This window comes from Camelus dromedarius, chromosome 20 (assembly GCF_036321535.1).
Source record: "Camelus dromedarius isolate mCamDro1 chromosome 20, mCamDro1.pat, whole genome shotgun sequence".
Lineage (NCBI taxonomy): Eukaryota > Metazoa > Chordata > Mammalia > Artiodactyla > Camelidae > Camelus > Camelus dromedarius.
Window position 1 is genome coordinate 4,155,798 of NC_087455.1, and position 18,578 is coordinate 4,174,375.

At 48.2% G+C, this 18,578-nt stretch overlaps 1 protein-coding gene across 1 annotated transcript in view; it reads left to right on the forward strand.

Moving 5' to 3' along the window:
- FAM135B (family with sequence similarity 135 member B) overlaps positions 1-18,578 on the forward strand; it is a 239,238-nt gene that overhangs the window by 135,480 nt on the left and 85,180 nt on the right. The window contains exons 4-5 of the mRNA XM_031439672.2: positions 11,334-11,473; positions 14,721-14,791. Coding sequence (XP_031295532.2) covers positions 11,334-11,473; positions 14,721-14,791 — 211 coding nt within the window. The remainder of the gene's footprint in view (positions 1-11,333; positions 11,474-14,720; positions 14,792-18,578) is intronic.

Below are 18,578 nucleotides of genomic sequence, written 5' to 3' on the forward strand. Positions count from 1 at the left end.
CAGAAGACGGACTATACACAGCACAGGTGTGAGCACGGAAGGATGAGGTGAGAGCAGGTATGCGTTTTTAATAAAAGTAATGACACCCATCATGGTCTTGTCTGACTTCCACAGTGACCTTTAGAGGAAGAGGCTCTCATGATTAGTTTAATATGAAGACTGTTAGGCCCCCAAAACATAAGTAATTTGCAAGGGGGTGTATATCTCGAAAAAACAAAAACACTAATTTGAAGAGATACATACACCGCAATGTTCACAGCAGCAGTATTTACAATAGCCAAGACATGGAAGCAGCCCGAATGTCCATCAACAGGCAAATGGATAAAGAAGATGTGATCTGTATAGATGCATATATAGAGATGTGTACATACACACACACACACACACACACACACACACACACACACAATGGAATACTACTTAGCCACCAAAAAGAATGAAATTCTGCCATTTGCAGTAATATGCCTGGACCTAGAGAATATTATGTAAAATTAGACAGAGAAGGACAAATACTGAATGATATCACTTATATATGTAGTCTAAACAATAATACAAAGAAAGGCATATAGCAAAACAGAAACAGACTCACAGGTGCAGAGAATTAGTGCTTAATGAGGGGAGGGGAGGGGCAGGGGAGGAGTCTGGGATTAGTGGAGACCGACTATTGTGTATAAAATAGATAAGCAACAACCGTCGCTCGAGGACTTACACCCACTATCTTGTGCTAAGTAACCTAGAATGGAGTCTGTACTGTATATTATATTTCAGTACAATTTGTTTTTGAAAGAATAGGTGAAAAAAATATAAAAAAAATTATAAATGAATGGAAAGCCTGAACTCAAATGCAGATTTGATTTCAGAGCCTGGGCTGCTTGTAATAACATAGTAACTACACTAAAAGGGAACATCTCCAGGAAGCGGTGACATTTGTGAGGAGACACAGGATTCTGAGATAAGGATGAGGCTATCAATTCGTTAAAAAATATTAATCGTGTGCCTTTGATGCCAGAGTCCTGCTAGAAGCCAGGAAGGCACTGGTGAGGGATGCACTCTGCAGGCTCAGAGGCCAGTCGCACAGAACTGTAACTCTGTGTGGCAAGCGTTCTAAGTAAGTTGGTGCAAACTGCTCTGGGAACAGGCCGGAGCAGTCACCTCTGCCTGGGGCACTGGGACAACGTCTGAAGAAGGGACAGAGCCGGGGAGCCTTGATGAATGAGAAGAAGAAAGCTTAGTGGGGAAAATGTCATAGGAAAAAGAATATTCAAAAATATAGATTACTGACTTTAAGCAAGCTCTATGCTAGGACCTCTGAAAATGAGCAATACATAACCAGGTCCAATCAGAAACAAACTTGTATTTAGCATGGTAAAAGTTGCTGTCAATCTGTACCCACTTCCAAATAATTAAGAAAGTAATTAGAAGACTGAACTATAGTGTTCGTCTTAGTGAACCACAGGCATTTGTTTCCAGGATCTAATACTGACATGACAATACTGCAATTAAAGATGATGGCTCCATTTTACAGGAAGCAAAGGGATTAAAGGGACATCATGTCGTTGTCATGGGGAAAAATCGAGACACTAACCCGGGCCTCTTAGCACCACCCTGCATCCCAGAGGCCTAAACCATCCTCTGACACTCCTCCCGCCATCCTGCATATTTCTATAATTGACTGAACTAGGTCATAAGTACCAGATTCAAAAGGTGAAACGGTGGAGGAAATGGTAACGTTTATTCGAGGGAAGAGAATGATTAACAGGCCTTCTTCAAGAGCAGGGACTGTCTTGTGTCTCCGGTCCCTGGAATCCTGTGTTTTTGATGGATGGGGTGTTAGTGTGTTGAGGGGGTACAGCCAAAGATGGAGCATCTTCTGTCTCCTGGAGGAGAGGGCTGAGGAGTAAACGTGTAGGATCCAGACGAGGACATTCTCTCCAAGCTGGGATGGTCAGAGACAGCTTGCTGAAAGGGCGAGTGTTTGAAGTAGGCCAGGAAGATGGGAAGGGCTCAGATCCCACCTCAGTCCCTGAGGCTTCCGCTCCCGCAAGTGTCAGCACCACAGTAGTGGGTGGTGGGTGGTTACCATCCACGCCAGCTGTGCCAGATCTGGTCCAGTTGTAGGCTTGAGCCGCGGAGTTCAGATCAGCAAGTTCGGTCAGGGTGCGTGGGAGACACCCCTTGTACTGCGTTTGTTGTGTGTGAAGTTGAAGGTCAGTTGCTAGGTTCAGCCAGTGCCAGGTCTGAGTCAGGCTGACCCATCGGAGTCCAGGACTCTAAGGTATGCTGAGCAACTTCGAGAGCCTGGGGGTATCTCGTGATGGAGGTGGTTTGAGTTGGAGGGAGGAGAGCTGGCCCTGGGATGATTCCCAAGTCTGTGCACAGACGGCCTGTGCGTCTGTGGCACTTGGAGCAGATGTACGGCAGGAGGAAAAGGAGCTGGTGGAGGGAGGGGGAAATACGCCTGCAAGGCCACCCATGCCCTAGGGGACAGGCTCGCAGCTTCCTCTGGGCTGATGCTGGAGTTTAGAGGGAGAATGAGTGAGGCAAAAACATGGGAATCTGGAGACAGCTCTCACTGCAGGGACGGGTCTCAGCAGGGAGGCTGGGCTGACCTGCACATGGCAGGGACATGCCGTGTTCATTTTAACCAGGGGTGATCTTCAACCAATGCATCTGGCATGAACACTTGTCACATTTGCCACTGCACTCACATCTCTAAGCCACTCCTCCACTGGCCAGCTAGCCTGGCCCCTCTCCCAGACCTTCACATTCCCTCTGGTCCATGAATAAAGGATGTGTGCCTGCAGGACACAACACATCACTGTGCCTACGTGCATTCTGATTGGTTGGTACCTGTGCTAACCATGTGGAATATCCCGCCCCCTCTCCTGACTCCTGGCCCGGCCTAAATACATGCCCTAATGGATGGAGGGAGCGGTCCTGATAGATGAAAGGTGAGGCATGGGAGGAGAGACCAGGTGAGAATGCCCCTAACTGCCGCGAGCACCGCTCGTTCATGGCTTGGGGAGGGGACAGTGCTGGGTTCAGCCCTTCGAGAGCTGGGGCCTTGGGGTGCTGATCTCCTTCTGGACTGGACAGTCTTAGCTCAGCCCTGGTAGTGGAGCTGGCCTTCTGGAGGGATCCTCCATCCCTGTTGGAAGAGAAAGGCAGAGCGACCACCTGGTCTGACCTCGTCGCCGTGCCTCTGGGGACTTCCTGACATTTTCATAGCAAGTCACAGCTGTCCCCTGCGTGCTGTGGTCTCCCACTAAGGCCAAGGTCACCGTGGGCTGGAGAAGGGCCCTGTGCTCCTTGGAACACACCAGGACCGCCGTGGGGCGGGGCCTGCAGGTATCTGATTAGCTGCAATTGTGGCTGTACTTAGTTCTCCTGGGGAAGCATATGGTTGAGACAGATGGTTCAGGAAAGTCTGAATCACATAAACAGGGCTCTTTGCCTCCCTTTTGCTGGGGCTCCCAATGACTTCTTAACAGAATGGGTTTCAGGATTAGAAGAGGCAGCCTGGGTTCTACCTTTCTCAGAAAACCCCACGTTGTGTGTTTCAGGCAGACCTAGTCCCGTTTGCAAGGGAGCGGGATAGCTGTGGCTCCAGGGTCATCGTGAGGATGTAGCAGGGAACAGCCTCGGGGAGCTAGCTGCCTGAGCCAAGATTCAGTTCACTTCCTCAAATGCTTATTCAACACTGCTGCCAATTCTCTGTGATCCGGTCACTTGGAGCCTTGGTCAGTCCTGCGTTTTATAAATATTTGCCCGACCTGGACACCACAAAAAGAACTGGCTCTGTGCTAAGCCCTCACCTGGACTGCAGCTTCCAAACTGGTCGTTTGGGGCCAATTAAACTGCAGCAAATAATTTCAGTTCTATTCTAAGAGCGACAGTGGGGGAGTGATGGAGTCTGATTTATATTTTATATTAATAGACTACAGAGCAGTAATGGGAGAAGTCAAGATAAAGTTTTCCATATTCTGTATGGGGAGAAAATTAAGAAGTGATGCCAAAAGGATTAGATTAATCAGAGCTGGATTTTTAAATGTAAACCCAAGTATTTGGGGGGAATTTGAAGAGAGGGTGAGGGTGAAAGGGGAATCAAAGGTGGCCCGGAAATTCTTTCCTCCTTGTGGTTAGGAGATGGGGGAGGAGCATGTGTGGGAAATGCATCCGGAGGTCCTCTGTTGGATATGCAAGTGCATGGTGCGTTTTGATGTCAGAGGAGTAATGTCACGAGGGTGAGGGACCTTGTCCACTCAGGAGAGAGATGGAGCTACAGCCAGACATCTGAGAGTTTTCAGCTTATCAGTGGCGTATGAAGTCTTGGAACTAGCAAGATCTGGGTGGAACGCACAGAGGTGGGAGGTTCGGGAGGTGCCGTCCAGGGGAAGCAGCGAGGTGAAAGGGAAACCATGAACTTAGCTACTTGCCGTCAGCAGGCGGGGTGGGGGCTAAGCAATCCTCTTACTACTCTGTTGAGTCATATTACTGTTACTGCCATTTGGGGATGTGAAAGAACTGAGGCTGGGAGAGTCAAAATCTCACTCAGTGACTCCCTGGCAGGGAGATTCTTGATTCTCCATCTTTCCAGGCAGTGCCCACTGCCCTGGCCCAAGCCCGCCATCTTCCCAACATCAAGAAACAGTTAAGGGTGGGCAGGGCGAAGCTCAGTGGAAAAGCCCGTGCTTAGCATGCATGAAGTCCCGGGTTTGAGCCTCAGTACATCCATTAAAAAAAAAGAAAACAATTGAGGGTTCCCTTTCCACCTCCCCTGAGGGTTCTGCTGGTAGCTGCTAGGGTTCTGTTGTGGATGTGTTTAAGAGTCACATCAGCTACACACGCCCGCCCACCCAGAAGCGCATTCGCTGCAGCTTCTCTGAGCGCCTGCTACATGTTAGCCTCTGTGCCTGGTACCTTCCCAGGTCACCCCGTCCAACCCTCCCAACCCTTGAACTCCCGTCCCCAGGTCACAGATAAGGAGATGGAAGTTCAGACCAGGTAAGTTCCTCTGTTCACAGGTGCATGGTGTATGGATGGCAGAGCCCAGAGCAAATCCATGTCTTTTCACTCCAGTCTGTGCATTGTCCTTACAAAAGCGTGAGGTACAAGACCGGGCACCGGGCTCTGTCATCGGCATACGATGAAAACACCTGAGACTGGGCAGCGCTTAGGACTGGCCTGAAGGACGCCCAGCAGGTGGCCTGGAGCACGTTAAAGATGACACGCCGGCCTTTTACTTTTGAGATTATATAGCCATGCACATTATTGGCTAATAAAGTGCGCTCAAGTGCTGACCTTCCCGGGCTCACTCTAACAGGCAGGGCCCAGCGGCTTACAGTTAGGTAATTAAGCCCATCAGTGTTGATGGCCGAATGCTTACTGATGAGTTACATCAGCAGCCCTTGTTCATTTTCAGGAATTTAAATGGTATTTTTTTCCTGCGTTTTTTTTTGTTTGGTTGACCTCCTTCTGCAAACACGAATCTCTGGCAGCCCACGGTGTCGGCTGTGCAGATCAGGTTTTCTTGTGGAGTAAGTCAGGAAGTACCGCCAACGGAGGGAGCCTTCCAGAAGTCACCCCTCCTCATCCCTGCACTCGTTAATGATTGATTGATTGATTGATTCCGGGCATACTTGAGGAGTACAATATGAAAAGCCAGCTGTTCCATCGTTCTAGGACTTCAGTTCTTTTTCTGCAAAATAGGGGTGATGGCGAAAGCACGGGTGCTGTGAGGAGAGAGCAAGCTGGGGAGTGTGGCACTGAACGTGGCAGACTGTTCCTTATCATTGTTGTTCCGTCACCAGTGACTGGCGCTGTGTCCAGTGTTCTGACTGGCGTCACGCCTGTGTGGTCCTTTAGTTAAATAATAAACACACTGAGACGTGAAGGAATGAAAGCAAACCCGCGCTTTGGAGCCACCGTTCTCCCATCTACGGCCCGTGCTGCTGAGGATGTCAACCCCCCAACCCTGAGTCCCCTCACGAGTAAGATAAAGACTCATGCCCAGGGTCAAGTGAGATAAAGGACGTAAAGTGCCTGTAACTCAGGCCACCCGATCCCAGGCTCACTTCTGTGGAGCAGTTTGAAGTGAGCAGAAGAGTTCTGTGTGTATGACATCTTACAGAGAAGGGACTTTTTCAAATCATTGTTACAGATAATGACATGTATGCAATTTTGTGCAGTTTGTGGTCCATAATCTGCCACCTCAGTTAAAGTTGTCAAAGTGGCCTATATAAGATGTTGTAAATAACGTGATGTATCTGGAGAGATGAGAAATTCGCTCAGACCAGGAGACGTCTGTGGAGATGAAAGACTGAGGGACTCCTCGTCCTTACTCCACGGACAGATGTTGCAGACAGACACAGCCCCCCAGGAGCCCTGTGATTGCAGAGGACTGGGTCCCAGCTTTTTGCCTATGACCTGATGCATAGTAGGTGATTAATAAGAATTTAATGAATTAATTAATGTATTTTATAGCAGAAACCACAGAAACATATTAATTTGGGATTGTGAATAAGGCATACACTCATGTTTATGTGCATTAAAGTAGTCAATATTCCATGCATGGATGGGTACTTCAGCAGCAAGTAAGAAAGACATGTGACATCCTTTCAGATGGCAATCACCCGACAACTAAAATGCAGCTCTTTGTGGATGTGTCATCAATCTGACATGCTTCGGAAGTGGAAGGTGCAAGTATATTGACATCTCTTCAGATGGTCCACAAAAGGGCTTGTGTCCCTAAATGCCCTGTGGGCGGAAATGCCAACCTGCTTCCCCACCTCATGCTGTCCAGGAGGCTCTGGGATTCCACAGTGGAACGGGGTGTTTTTTCTGATTGCCAGGCTAGGAGAAAGCTGGGTCTGATCAGCCCTTGCTCTGGGAGCTTCTCGCGGCCACACAGGTGCCCTGTCCATGGTGAACTTGCTTCTGCGGGGCATCTGCACGGGGGCCTCGGGGGCACCAGCCTCAGAACCCCAGGTTGTTTCTCCTCGGGTGGAGCTCACATACCCAGATGTGGCTCTTCAAAGCACAGCCTTTGCGCTGGGTTAGATGGGTCCACAGAACTTACCAGCTCACGGTGACACCATATCTGCCTTCTACCTGTAAACCATTTGGTCGTGCGGAACGTCCGGTCATCATCTTGGACTCCAGCTTTCCTCAAGGTGCTTCTCTTTCCAGGAACAAGTTCTCCATGCCTGATCCACGTGGTATGTTAATACCTCCTGCATCAAGAAAAAGTCTGTCGCAGTCTAACAGTCTCCCCAGCTTCCAAACTCCAGAAGAAGTCACCAAGACCTTCGTCCCTGGGATCCCAGGATTTCCTGCTCTCTCGAAGCAGACTGTTCCACTTGAACTCCTGGGAAAAGGTCTGTGGGGAAGGTAGCAGCCTTGATGGAATCACGGAAGGTCACTTCATGCCTCTCTACCCTGGCAGTGAGCATTCACTGGTCTTTCCAGTCAGACACTGCTCCTTTGATCCTGGACATCATTCTGGTCCTGCTCTGGGAAAACTGAGCTTCAGGGGGCTTTTTCTTCTTCCTCTTCTTTGAAATGGTTAGAAACAACAATAAAGCTTGGCTTCAAGATGACTTTCTGTCCTTCCTATTCCTCGAAATGGCCAGAAAATTATCTAGTATAGGCATCATCCTTATCATTTTCATCCTACCAGGAAATCAGCTTGAGTTTGGAGAATTTCACGCTGAACCCACACTTCTTTAGTCCTCATCTCATCGGAGCCTCACATCTATGTAACATAAGCAGGGCATGGTTCTTGTCTCATTTAAGCCCAATTTACTGTCCTGCCCAAGGCCATACAGTGAAGAAGTGGTGGGGCAAGTTCTAGAACATACATCTTTGTTTTATTAAACGAGGTCCTGTTCCTAAAAATATCCAAGGTCCGGACCTTGGGTTGCTCATAATCTAACTTGGTTTTTTCCACTTCCATGAACTCTAATGTTTTGGAAGGTTCTCTCATGTGAATGTGGCCTGGGTTTGAAGAAATTCTGGGATAGCTTCTTAGCATCTTCATTTTCAAATAGCCCAGACTTTGCCCAGCTGTCCTCAGGCCTGGCGGGTTGGAGGGACCCCCCAGAGTATTGACTGCTTAGCACAAACCCGATCCTCTGGGGAGCTCCTGTGTGCAGACAGAGCCACGGCTGTGTTCTTGGAATGGGAGTGGGTGCAATCCATAGCTCATGAAGGTGCTCTGGCGTGGGCTCTGGGGCAGGGGTCCATGTCTCATGAATACCGCCTGTGCTTTGTGATCTGTGCTCAGAGTCCTCTGGGGCTGGAGAAGAGTCTCAGCAGAGGGAAGGTCATTGCTTGAGTTGTAAACCCTGAGAGATGCATCAATGTGCGAAGTACTGACCTCACACATTTTTGGGGAAAAGAAACAGCAGAACCTCAAAGTTTCTTTCCTCTTGCTTTCCGGCCTGAAATTCCAGATTAAACTGTTTGAAATGAACTCTTTGGACGGTGGGAGCCGTTGAATACTCCTCTCCCTCCTCGGCCCTGTTCTCTTTTCTCTCCTCCTCTTCCCCCCTCTTCCTTCCTGTCCCTTCTCGTGCTGCTCCCACCTTCTTTCCATTCATCTTGTTTTCCCTCAAAGTTCTGACTCTCCTTTCAGATGATGCTTATGCAGGGTGTCAACCCTGATATATACAAAACCCTGATACATACAAAACCCTGATATATACAGATGTTGGGGAAGATTCTGATCTGCCCCTTCCCATTGGACCACTTGGGTCCCATTGGACCAGGTAAAAACCTGGTCAACACGCAATGAGTAAAAACGGTCCAAAGAGAAAAGTGGCTTTTTACCCCCACACCCTGGAAAGGGTAACTTCCCAAAGTGTGAACAGGTCTTTAAGGATGGAGAGAGTGGGTACTGCCCTCACCCCTGGGTGCCCAGCGCCTGGTGCAGAGAGGAGGGTGAGGGTGCACACGATGTGAATGCGCGCCCTCTGTCAGCCAAGGACGGCTCTGCAGAATGAGCGGGAGAGCCAGTCATAGAAAGTTCAGGTGGCCTGGCCAAGGAGAAGAAAGGAACATTTCCTTCTGGGTGCCAGGAAGAGGGACCCAGGTTGATGAGGAAGGTGTCCAAGCGTGGACTGCCGTGTTGAAGAAGGGAGAATCCCAGTGGGGACAAAGCAGCCAGGTGCCGTCCCAGTGATGCCCTCAGGCCAGGAGGGCGTCTCCTGTTCAGTGAACCTTCCTTTGCAGAAGGCACAGTTCTTTTATGTCCTACTTAATAGTGATGAGGAAACCACAGAAGGTCCCCTGGGGCATCAGAAATGCCTCATCCTGGGCTTCATGGGGCACCTTGGGTTGTGATGACCTTCTGCAAATACTGTTGAGTCCTGTGATGTAGGTTGTCAATCCGCTCAAAGTCAGAGGAGCTCAATCTCCCGTCGATAGGTGGCCCACAGAAATGTACTCAACAGAAAGTGCTAAGACCTTTTTCTAAACACAATTCAAAAGTCATCCTACTGCATTTTGCATGCCTAGTACGTGCCTGGTCTTCAGATCTTGATTTATTTTATTTTCATGTCTCCCCTGATCCCAGGCAGTCAGTGTGGTCATACCCGTTTTTTTTTTTTTTTTTCATGTGGAAAACTGCTGTTACAAGGCATGATGTCATTTGCCCAAGAAGACAAGTGATGGAACTGTTTGGCTGGCTGTCCCTCCAGGTACTAGATGGCTTAGTGTTGCTCTGACCTTCAGAGTATTTACCCCATCCATCCTCTGCCACGTCGTCGGTCTGGCTTATTTATCAACCAAGGCCTTGACAGTGACAGAGAAAGGGCTGGTGTAGCAAATAGAACGGGAAGGCATTTGCACATAAGGATCACTTCTGCTTAAAAGCCACATCAATTTGAAGCCAACAGGTCTAAACAGGGCTGCATCCGGCCAGTCATTTTATTTCCTTCATGATGAAGTGCAAATTAGATCAGGCACATCTGAGCAGCGTTGGAAACCACCTGGGATTTTGCACTTCTTTTCCCGTGCTCTGAAGCTGCCAGGCAGGTGGTGTTGAGGTGTCACTGTGCATCGGGAAGTGACAGTGACCCTCTGTCCCTGTGTCCAAGGGACTGTGTGAGCCATCAGGGGACAGAGCACCAGGCACTTAAGCAGCTTCCCTTTGCTGGTTAGGCCGATTTTTCTTATTTTCTCAGCTCCCTTGGCAATCGTGCTATTTCAGGTTTTCAGAAGGGCTTTGTAGAGTTTCCTGCCTCTTGCTAGGAAATGGGTGCATTTCAGTTATTCACCTGAGACGTCCTTTCCAGTTGTTAGTTAGGTGGATGTGAGGATGAAGCCACACAATGCCTCGTTCACATAGCAGTCACATAGCAGCGATCACGACACCTGCCTCTCCTTTTAGCTTTGGTCTCGTCATCTGCGGCAAAACTTACCCTAGCAATTTTCTATGATGACTAAGGAAAGAAACACATTAGAAAAGCACTTAGGAAGTTGTGAAATACCACATCGTTGGCCATTATTATGAATAGGAAATCCTTGCCTTATATTATATAAATATTAGCATTATTTATTTTAAAATATTTCTATATTTTTTCCAGCTGTGTTTAGTGATTTGTGTGTTAAGTGATTTAGAGGAATCTGCCCATTAACTCTCCACAGTAACCCTGGTCAGCGGATGCAGGAAGGTCTCAGCCTCAGTGGATAGATTCATCTTCCAAGTTCAACTTAACTTTGGGACAATGTTTAGGGGATTAGGGTACATTGAGAATGTATTGGAAAACGTGGAGCTGAACAAGTTCCTGAAAAACTTGGATCTCTAATATAATTAGAACAAGCACGTTTACCTAAAACTCAAGACAGAGTGTCCTTTGTCTCCTGTGTGATATGCAGAAAACACTTCAGTAGAGAGAGGTTCTGTGGGCACTCAGACGTCCTTGTAGAAGAAAGACCAGTTTCTGTCTTTATCTCGGTGCTTTTCTCATTATTTCCAGGAGGCGGGGGGGGGGGGTGGAAGGCTTTGCAGAGGGAGGGGAAGTTGTGAGCAGGTGAAGACTTAGCAGGTACTAATTTTCAGCCAAGGAGCAACGCCCACAGCATATGAAGTGATTTAGCCATGATCCTATGATTTAGAAAGGATTGAACATGGTTCTTTCTGAGAGGCCAGCCCAGTTCACTGGACATAAATCTTACATGGTGGAATCTCATTCACCTGTGGGTTTTGAGCTTTGGAAATTGGGATGCACTTTGGGGCCACTGCTTTCCCTGATCTGGGCTGACAGCCGAGCAGGCTGCAGGTCCAGGGCAGCCCGGGAATTCACAGGCTCCTGCTGGTCCTTGTTTTGCAGACGGCGGCAGCCTGCACTCAGCCTGCGTCCACGAGAGCACCGTGCACAGCCGGGTCTTTCAGATCCTGTACAGGAATGAGGAGGTGCCCGTAAATGATGCCGTGGTCTTCCGTGCTCACTTGCTCCTAGACGGTGAGAGGGTAAGTCGTGGCATCGACCGCCAGCCCCGCCTCGCCAATCCCTCCTGGTGCCTTTTGCCTGGAAAACGGGAAGGGAAGGAGGAGCTGTAGATCGGCTCTGAGATCTGACAGGTCGGGATGTGATTTTAGAGCCTGCCTGCACTTATACGTGAAATACGAAAAAAAAAAAAGACACAAATGAACTTATTTACAAAACAGAAACAGACTCAGACATAGAGAACAAACTTATGGTTACTGGGGGGGAAAGGGAGTGGGAAGGGATAAATTAGGCATTTGAGATTTGTAGATATTAATGACTATAAATAAATAGATAAACAACAAATGTTTACTGTACAGCACAGGGAGCTATATTCAATATCTTGGAGTAACCTATCATGAGAAAGAATATGAAAAGGAATATATGTATGTATATGTATGACTGAAACATGACGCTGTACACCAGAAGTTGACACAACATTGTAAACTGACTATACTTCAAAAATGATAGTTAAAAAATAAAAGAAATTAAAAGTGGCAGAGCGTAAGAAATGTGGAGTAGCTTGGGTATTTTATTTACATACACTTTGTGAGCCACCTCTCCCCACCAGAAGATTTGGGAAGGCTGATAAAATACATAGACTAGTACAAGGAAAAAAAAATAGCAGTAGAATGAGCCAAAGTAGAGGAAAAACAAAAAAGGGGACTAAAACCTGAGTTAAATGTAATGTGAAGGCGCAGGCGTAGCTCTGGACCTTTGCTGGTGGTGGCCCGCACGTTCCGTGCTGAGCTTCCTGCAGCCCAGGCGGAGGAAATACGGTTGTTAGCAACAAGATGCTTACCATCCCGAGGAGGAGGAGGACCAGGTTACAGAAGATAACCCCGAACTCCCGGTTTACCCCTTCCCACCCGCTTTCGCCCCTGGTATCTGTAAGTTTGCTTCTCGTGGGACATTATTTCTTAATTTACAGGTTTATCCACATTAAGTAAGATAGCGTAGGGACAGTGGTCACTGTCGTATGCAGTGTCCTACACTGGAACTCTTCCGTAAATACTAGCTACTCTTAGAATTTCCACTACTCTACAAAACTGATGCCTGGTGCTAAAAAACCACCCTTGAAAGGAAACAATCTCTTTAATCAAAATAAGGCAGGGCACTGGAAGGGCATGTGTGTGTGCGCACGTGCACGTGCGCGTACATGTGTGTGTGTGCATGTGTATATATGCATGTGTGAGTGTGTGCATGTGTGTGTGGATGTGTATACGTGCATGTGTGAGTGTGTGTGTGTATGGAGGGAGGAGTGGGTAACCAACAGCCAGCAGTGAAATAAGTGATTTGAGAAACCAGGGACCACATTCCAGAGCATCTTGCAATTCAAGATTCACTGAGACATCAATGAATTCGTAGCCAGGCTTAATCCAGCCACAGCTTGTCCTGGGCCTGGCTTTCTCTCCTTGTTCCAAAGAAATTGCAGCAAGTTGAAAATGGGAGCCTGCCGCGGATGTTTGTTAACGAGGCAGATGCATACTCCGAGGCGGTTAGGAGGGCTGGCTGTGCCAGCCTCACTGCCCAGAAGCTGGTGTCGAGTCTGTGTTGCTCGGGTGGTGTGCATGAAGCTGGGTTCATGATTATGCAAAACAAAGCTTGGAGAGGAAGTTATTCATGGCACTTGGATTCAGCAAAATGTTAACTTTCAAATGCTTAAAAATTTTTTTAAACAAATTTAAAACCCTGGGGAGCTAAAGATAAATTCCATCCATATGTCTCTGCCTGAATTATACTTCACCAGGAACATGTTTCCAAAGAGGCCTTTGGCTAAGAGATTTCCATCCCTCCAGAATGAGGATATTCTTGCAAAGAAACAGAAACCAACCAAGAGGTGGGCGTGGAGAGGAGCCTTATTTATTCTTCAAGACGCAGGAATACTTTCTATGTGGCAGGTGCTATTCCTGGAGCTGGAGGACCGGAATGGTGAAGACTAGTCTCTCCTTAATGACACCAGATTACAGGGACACTAGGCAGGAGAGGGCCAGGGGGATTTAGCCACAGGCTGGATGGGTATTGTCACTGAGTCTCCCGAGCCCGATTCAAATGCAGCTTTGGAATGCCAGCCCAGCGTAGCCAGATGCAGGGCCTGTTTTTTCAGAAGCTGGAAACCTGCAGTAGGAATGTGAAATTGCCTGATTTTCCGTTTGCTCCTTGTTTAAAACATTAAAAAAAAATACTATGAGGACTAAACGAAACATGGCTGCAGATGATATTTATCTCATGGGCTGTCAGGTTATAAACCTGAAACAGTTTTATAGGAAGCATCGAATGTTAAGATGGACGAAACCACGTGTTGTGTATTACACAGGAGAAGAGGTGCGTCCAGCCTGGGAGTGGGGAGGAGACAATGTCCTGTCACAGGGGGGCAGTTACTTACCTGGGTTTCCGGAGTTAGGGGCAGAGCGAGTTCTGGAATTTAGCAAGTGCCTCCCCGGGAGGTGGCGGTGATGTGTTTAGTGCAGGAAGGAAGACTGGGGGCTACCGTCTTTTAGATGCACGTGAGAAGCTGGCAGGTGGAACAATAAATTCCCGTGCTAATGAATGAAAACAAATTTTTTTTAAAAAGCTAAAAATGGAAATAGCCATGGGTAGGACATGAAATGCTGAAGATCTTGAAGCATAAATGGTTAAAGGCAACGGATCTCAGGACAGAAACGAAGGACAAGCTTTCTTTGTGCAGCTGAGCCATCTTGGGAAATGACTTCACTTCCCTGAGCGTGAGCTTTCTCCTCGGTGAACTTGAAGGAGAGGAGGTGAAGGTGCCTGAAGTAACCTCACCTGCACCGTTATCCCATCTCTGGCTAAGTGGGGTTTCCTCTATGCAGATTCGCTGCTCCACCCTTTCCAAAGCAGGTGCACGGAACACTTCACTCCTGCTTAAAAGGATTCCAGATCAAAGCTGTTTGGGAAATAAGGTTCTCAAAAGTCCTACGATATAGAAAAATTGCTTAACTTTTTTTTTTTTTTTTGCAAATTGGCTTTTCCCCAAATTTCATAATTCCAAATTATGGAAATCCCTTCCTTCTAGCTTGCATGTAATACGGATACCCTCTTCAACCGGAATTCCATAGAACACGCGCTGAAATTCCGCTTTACACGTAAATGACATTCATTTTGTGGTGAGATTCTTTTTCTAAACTTAGGGAAATAGACCAGCAATTTTTTTGTTTCATTTGGACTAGATTTGACGTCTCCAGTCCTTATACTGTGCTTCTCCTCTAGGTGGAAGAGGCGCTAAGTGAAGTTGATTTCCAGCTCAAGGTGGACTTGCACTTCACGGACAGCGAGCAGCAGTGAGTGGCCCTGGAGCCCTCGGGCGGTGATAGTGCACCTTCTTCTGCTCAGCCCTTCCCCAGACCTGGGGTATCCCCCTGGCCACGAACATTCCTCAGAAGCCCAGGTCCTGATGAGCTGTGGTGTCCCTTCAGTGCTCACATATGTGGGCAAGGAATACGCGGTCATTTCAAGCTGCATGCATGTTAGGCGGGTAGCTCGAATGCGGCTTGCACAGAAAACTCCTGACCTCCTGAGTGTGTTACCTGGTAACTTCTCCTGTCTGACCCCTCCATTGCAGTACTCATTAGGTCTTTAGATTAATGACCTTATGAGGCTGCAAACCTCAAGACCCCTTCAGAATCAGAGATTCTGCCAGAATCCTCATCTTTCTACTAAATATCCGCTATTGTATTTCAACTCTCTGAAAATTGGAAATCCGTTTAGGGTGTAACCTACTGATTAAATCAGTCGGAAGCAGCGCTCTTCTTTCTCATAATTGCTTCCTTTAAACTTGCTCTGAGGCCTCCTTCTCCTCCCCCGGGGTAAACCACCAGGTCACGGGGCCTCCCCGTGTTATTTCGTGTAATAGATAGATGGTCATTTTTTTTTCAGGTATTAAAAAATCCAGTCGAATGTATTGCCCAAACTCCAAACTCTCATCTGATTTATAACTTCTCATTTGCACTGCCCCCTTTCTCTGCTGCACCCCACCTCCTGGCCCCAGAGTAGGGAACCCCCAGTGCAGCAACAGGGTATGTTGAGCGGCTTTATAGAGCTTCGTGCCTCCTTCCCCCCGAGGCATGTGGGCCTTGCAGGGTCAGGCGCAAGGAGGAGGGAGGAGCTTGCGGAAGAGGGAAAGAGCTGTAAGCGATGGGTTCAGCTGCCTGCACGGCTCCTCATAGGGCAGATGCAGAATCCTGCTTTCTCTGCTCTTGGGGTGTTCTTGTGCGTTCCTTGCAGATACACCCCTGTGGCAGTCCCCCTCTCCCTGAGCCCCTGCAGTTCTCTGATGCAGTGATGCCTCCTACGGTTGAGTCCTTCACTCCTCGCGGGAAGCTCTTTGGGCTGATTCTTCTCCAAGGAACACGCATCTGGCCCTTGGATGTTGGACAAATGAGCACTTTCACCCTCATGTCGCACTGGGGAGGGGCTCCAGCCCAAGCTGCTCGCTCTTCCTTCAGCCAGCCCAGCCACCCTCACCCTCTCTCCTGAGGACCTTTGCAGGATGGGCACCAGGACCTGTGTTCTGGGGGACATGGGGTATGCTCATGTAGAGACTCCCCTCATTAGGCTTAAAGTGAAGACGGAGGCACTTTTCATCTGTTCTGCTAGCAGAATCTCAGCCCACGCCGACCACTTTCTGCAAGTTAATCCTCACTTCTGATCTCTCTAAACAACCTCTTCAGCAAGTGCTCCGCGTTCTCCAGTGGAGAGTGGGAGATGAGGTTGGGCTAATGTGGGTGGAAAGGTTCCCCAGCCCCTTCAAATTTCAGAGTCCCTGTTAGCACTTTCATTTCCCTCTCAAGGACTGTCCCAGCCCTGAGATGTGTCTGATTGCTATGGGAGTTTTCATAACATGGGAAGTTGAATCGGAGGGGATCTGAACCACCGATGGACTGAAATGTCAGAGACCTGATTGTGTCTGTGCTTTGAGAACAGACATGTGCCGTTGTGTATGTGAATGGTCGCGCCTCATCTCTGGGTGGGCAGGAGGATCTGTCCATGGTCCTGCCACTGTGTCTGGGGCTCAACACCGCAGATTCCTCACACTTGTCTTTATCTGGACTCCAAGCCCCTCTGCCCACCTACTTCTCTCATCACTTCTGCTTTCCTCTTGGTGGGATGGTGGATGCTTGAGAAACCCTATCTTCCTCACACCATCCCCAAGACTTGATGTTCTAGCACCATATTGGACTCAGAAGCCCCTCAAGAGGCTGAGCTTCTTTCTAACCTATAAACTCAGAAGTGAAGTCCCTGCCTCTATGGTTCTCATATTTCCCCTCAACCATCTGAGATTTCTATCGCTCACTCATTGTATTAATTTTATTAACACCTCCTGTCCTATCTCCTTATGCCCACTTCCCTCAGAGGCGTTCATCCATAGCTCCACGATAGACATTTTCGTTTGCTCACAGAACCCTGCCATTATCCCAAACAGCCTAGAAGTCACTCCCCACCCAGCCCTCCAGGCAGCCTCAGTGATAAGTTATGGTGGACACAAGGAATGTGACCTTCTTACCATCAAAACAGTGGTCAGTGGAGGGGCTGGGTCCAGGAGATTGGCCCAGACAAAGTGTACAAAATTCAGCAACAGGCCTGTGATCCTTGACTGTGAGACACTGGGCCCATCCCTGCACTTTTCTAGATCTCAGTAGCCTTATTTATAACATGGACATTATTTCAGATCCTGTACCTCCTAGGTCTGTTATGAAGATTAAGGGAGGTGATGCCAGGTCAGGGGCCTGGCCTCTATGGGATCGATGTCTTCTTCCTCTTCGTGGCTTTCTAGATGCAGGCGGGGCCAGGCTTCCTTGTGTCACTTCCTATGGTACAAAGCATTTAATAACAATCAGAGCTGTGCGTTTTCATGCAGTATGAGATTAGCTAACAGGAACAGGAAGCCAGAGGCTGGGGAGGAGTTGAAAACACCATATTTTTTCATTTTCATAAATTGGGTTTAAGGATGACAAGGCATCTGTAGCAGATCCTGGGGGTAAACTTTGGGCTTTGAAACATGACCCAAGCGGTCAGCTTCTTTGGAGCCGTGTAATCCTGAGCGGGATCAAAATAGAGAATGTGAATCTAGTATCGGGGGTGAAAAGGCTCTTCACGTCCATCTCGTCCAGTGGCTCTCGATGTGGCTGGGACGACCCTGTTCCCCAGGGAAATGTGGCCATTGCTGGAGACATTTTTGATTGTTACACTGGGGGGGCGGGTGCTACTGGCATCTTGTGGGTGGAGTCCACAGATGCTGCTGAATATCCCACAATGCATCGGACTGCACCCCACCCAGCAAACTTATTTGGTCCCCAAGGTCAGTATCACTGAGGGTGAGGAACCCTGCTCGAGCCTACCCTCACATGTGAACCTGCTACTCTGCAAAGCCCCATGAGCGTGTGTTTACACAGGGACAGGGGCTCACACCTCCCCGTCATCTTCGTTCTGTCCCTGGACAGGTCTGCCTGTCCGGAAATTCCTCTTTACTTCAAGGAACAAGTCGTGCTTGTGTGCCTTTCTTCAGTTGCCCTCAACTCCTTGCAACCACTCATAGATTCTCAGTCTGGATGGTGATTCAGATAAACAAGATGCTTTAAGCCATCTTTTCATCTCCAATTAAACACCGAGACTCTCTTTGTATTTTTTGTTTTTTGTTAGTTTGATTTGTTTGTTTGTTTGTTTGTTTTAGTTCCTTTTCTAAGGACCCAGACATTCTCCTCTCAATGCTGTCTGGTTTATCTCTCTTTTTTTTTTTTCTAATTGAGACCTCCTCCCCCAGACTGAGTTTCATCTCCATTTATTAGCTCTATTCATTCCTGAGCAACAAAGAGCTATCACCTCCCTCATTCTGAATTCTTCATTCCTATTAAAGTGGCTTAAATTCTTGTTAACATTTTGGACATCTTTGCTACCCGGACACATGTTTCACCCCCTGCTGCTCAAGCCCGGAGGCTGTTCCTCGGATTCATAGGAGCCTGCGTCTGAATGGATTCGAAGCAGTCACAGGCAGTAACGCAGAGCAAACTGTGCGGCCAGACAGACCTGGGCCGAGCGTTTCAGTTTTGCCTCCTGACTTTGAACAAGTCA